The sequence below is a fragment of the Montipora foliosa genome, chromosome 10 (genome assembly GCF_036669935.1).
Source record: "Montipora foliosa isolate CH-2021 chromosome 10, ASM3666993v2, whole genome shotgun sequence".
NCBI classification, from domain to species: domain Eukaryota; kingdom Metazoa; phylum Cnidaria; class Anthozoa; order Scleractinia; family Acroporidae; genus Montipora; species Montipora foliosa.
Window position 1 is genome coordinate 30,221,234 of NC_090878.1, and position 2,042 is coordinate 30,223,275.

A 2,042-nucleotide genomic window follows, 5' to 3' on the forward strand; every position below is an offset into this window, starting at 1 on the left:
TATACGACCATCACTTGCAATGAAAAGGTGGTATGGTTTATCAAGATGTTTATCATTGATGTGTGTGATGAAGTGACCCTCCTCACTGAATAGACGAAGCTTACTGTCGCTTTCCCGAAATAAAGTCAACAGATCACCAGAGTCTGTAAATGCCACGGACAAAGGTCTACAGTCAAGACTTATCTCCCTTTGAAAGTTTCCTTCAGAGCTAACCAGTTGAATTTTTTTATCCCAGTAGTCTACAACAGCAATCGTTCCCGTTTTGCCACTCACATCAATATCGTCAATGACCTCAAATTCTCCTGGTCCCTTTCCTTTTGAACCAAACTGAAAGGCAAATTGATATTGATTCACAATCCAAGGACTATCAGTCAGCGGCTGTCCATTCACAAGGATTTCCACTCTGTGTTGTCCGGCTCCTTGTGGTGTGTATTTCACCGTGTATTTCCCATCTTTGGTGTCCTTAATGTCTGCTCTCAGGTTATCACCTTTTGGAGTCAATATGTCGACTTTGATTTTATCATCTTGTTGATAACATTGCAATCCATCTGAATCTTTTGTAACAATTACGAAATATGTCTCCTTTCTTTCCTGTACTTCCTTGTTGTCTTGACCTTCAGCTAAGCACTTTGAGGGATCAGTCTTGGTGACAACAACTCGATCCGTGAGATCCAATTTCTTTTCCACCAAGTAATGCAAATGTGGCGACCTGTAAAGATTGAGTTTTCGATCATTTAACAGATCCTTGCAGCGTCCGAGGATGGCGTGATTTGTTTGTAGAATTTCGGCGCTGATGTTTCTTTCTAAGATACTCTGGCCGAGTTCGACGCAGCTTTTCAGTTGAGTGGCAACCAGCTCGAAGTTTTCCAGTCGCATTGCGTGATGTTTTTGTTCCGCTTCATAAATTTGGCGAAACTTGTCCTTCATTTTCTTCTCGTGCTCTCGCAAATCAAAAATAAAGTTTTTTACAGTGTCTGTCATTTTCTTTTCTTCGTTCATAATTTCCGTTTTGTTTTTGTTTTTTAGGTCAGTTTGTTTCTTAATTTCATTCTCATACCTGATAATCTCCGCTTTCACTTTGGCCACAGCGTCGGCTATTTGCATCTTTTGTTCTTGTGCAGCTTTGAGAGTGTCTGTCATAGTGTGTCGATTATGCCTCACTACAGTGCATTTGTGGCAAATCAGAACTTTACAGTCTTCGCAATAAAATTCTAGGGGTTGATCTTCATGATATTGCTGTGAACACATCACGGGTCTGTGGATCAAATCTTGCACATCTTGCGCTTGCAGTTTGTCGATCAAAACACTGCGATGACCCCTTGAAGCCTTCAAGCGTTGGTGAGCTTCAAAACAAGCTGCACACAGAAAATTCTGGCACACGAAACAGTAACACGTTGCCGTGTTGTTCTCGTCACAACTGTTGCATCTCTGAGACTGAATGCTGCCATCTTCTAGAGGGAGAACATCCACCAATCGGTTGAGATGAAACGAGGACGGCAAATAGTCGAAGGTGTCTGTTTCGGGAATTTGGAATGAACTCTGGCAAACCGGGCATTTGATTGTTGTTTCTAGCTGTCTCCTTGCGAAGTTTGCATGTTTGTCAAGACACTCCAGACAGAATGAGTGAAGACATGGCAATGTCTTGGGATTTTTGACTGTTTCTATGCACAATGGGCATTCTGCTTCCTTTTTAAGTTTCTTTAAAGGCGGTTGAGCATCCATGATGAAGCCAAGCAGCGTAAAATAAGGGCGCGTGATATAATGACGTCAATGAATTAATTATTTTAAACAAGAGATTCGATATTTTAGTGGTGTACTCTATTTTGGCTGGCGAAACCAGCCGGCTCTTCAGGTACAATGAGAGTTTACTTTGGATTGCTTCTATGTACATATATATAGTAAATGGATGTTGACGTAATATTACTGGAAAAAGTGTGATAAAACATGGCGGGTATAACGATACTAAGAGTAACGGAAAAATAACGGAAATGACTCTAAACAATAAACTAAAATCTAATATGTTTCTTCGCGGATATTAAGAC

At 40.7% G+C, this 2,042-nt stretch overlaps 1 protein-coding gene across 1 annotated transcript in view; it reads right to left on the reverse strand.

Moving 5' to 3' along the window:
• LOC137972757 (E3 ubiquitin-protein ligase TRIM71-like) overlaps positions 1–1,722 on the reverse strand; it is a 2,169-nt gene extending 447 nt beyond the window's left edge. The window contains exon 1 of the mRNA XM_068819472.1: positions 1–1,722. This exon is cut by the window's left edge and continues 447 nt beyond it. Within this exon, the coding sequence (XP_068675573.1) occupies positions 1–1,722 (1,722 nt within the window).
• Between the last annotated feature and the right edge of the window lie 320 nt (positions 1,723–2,042).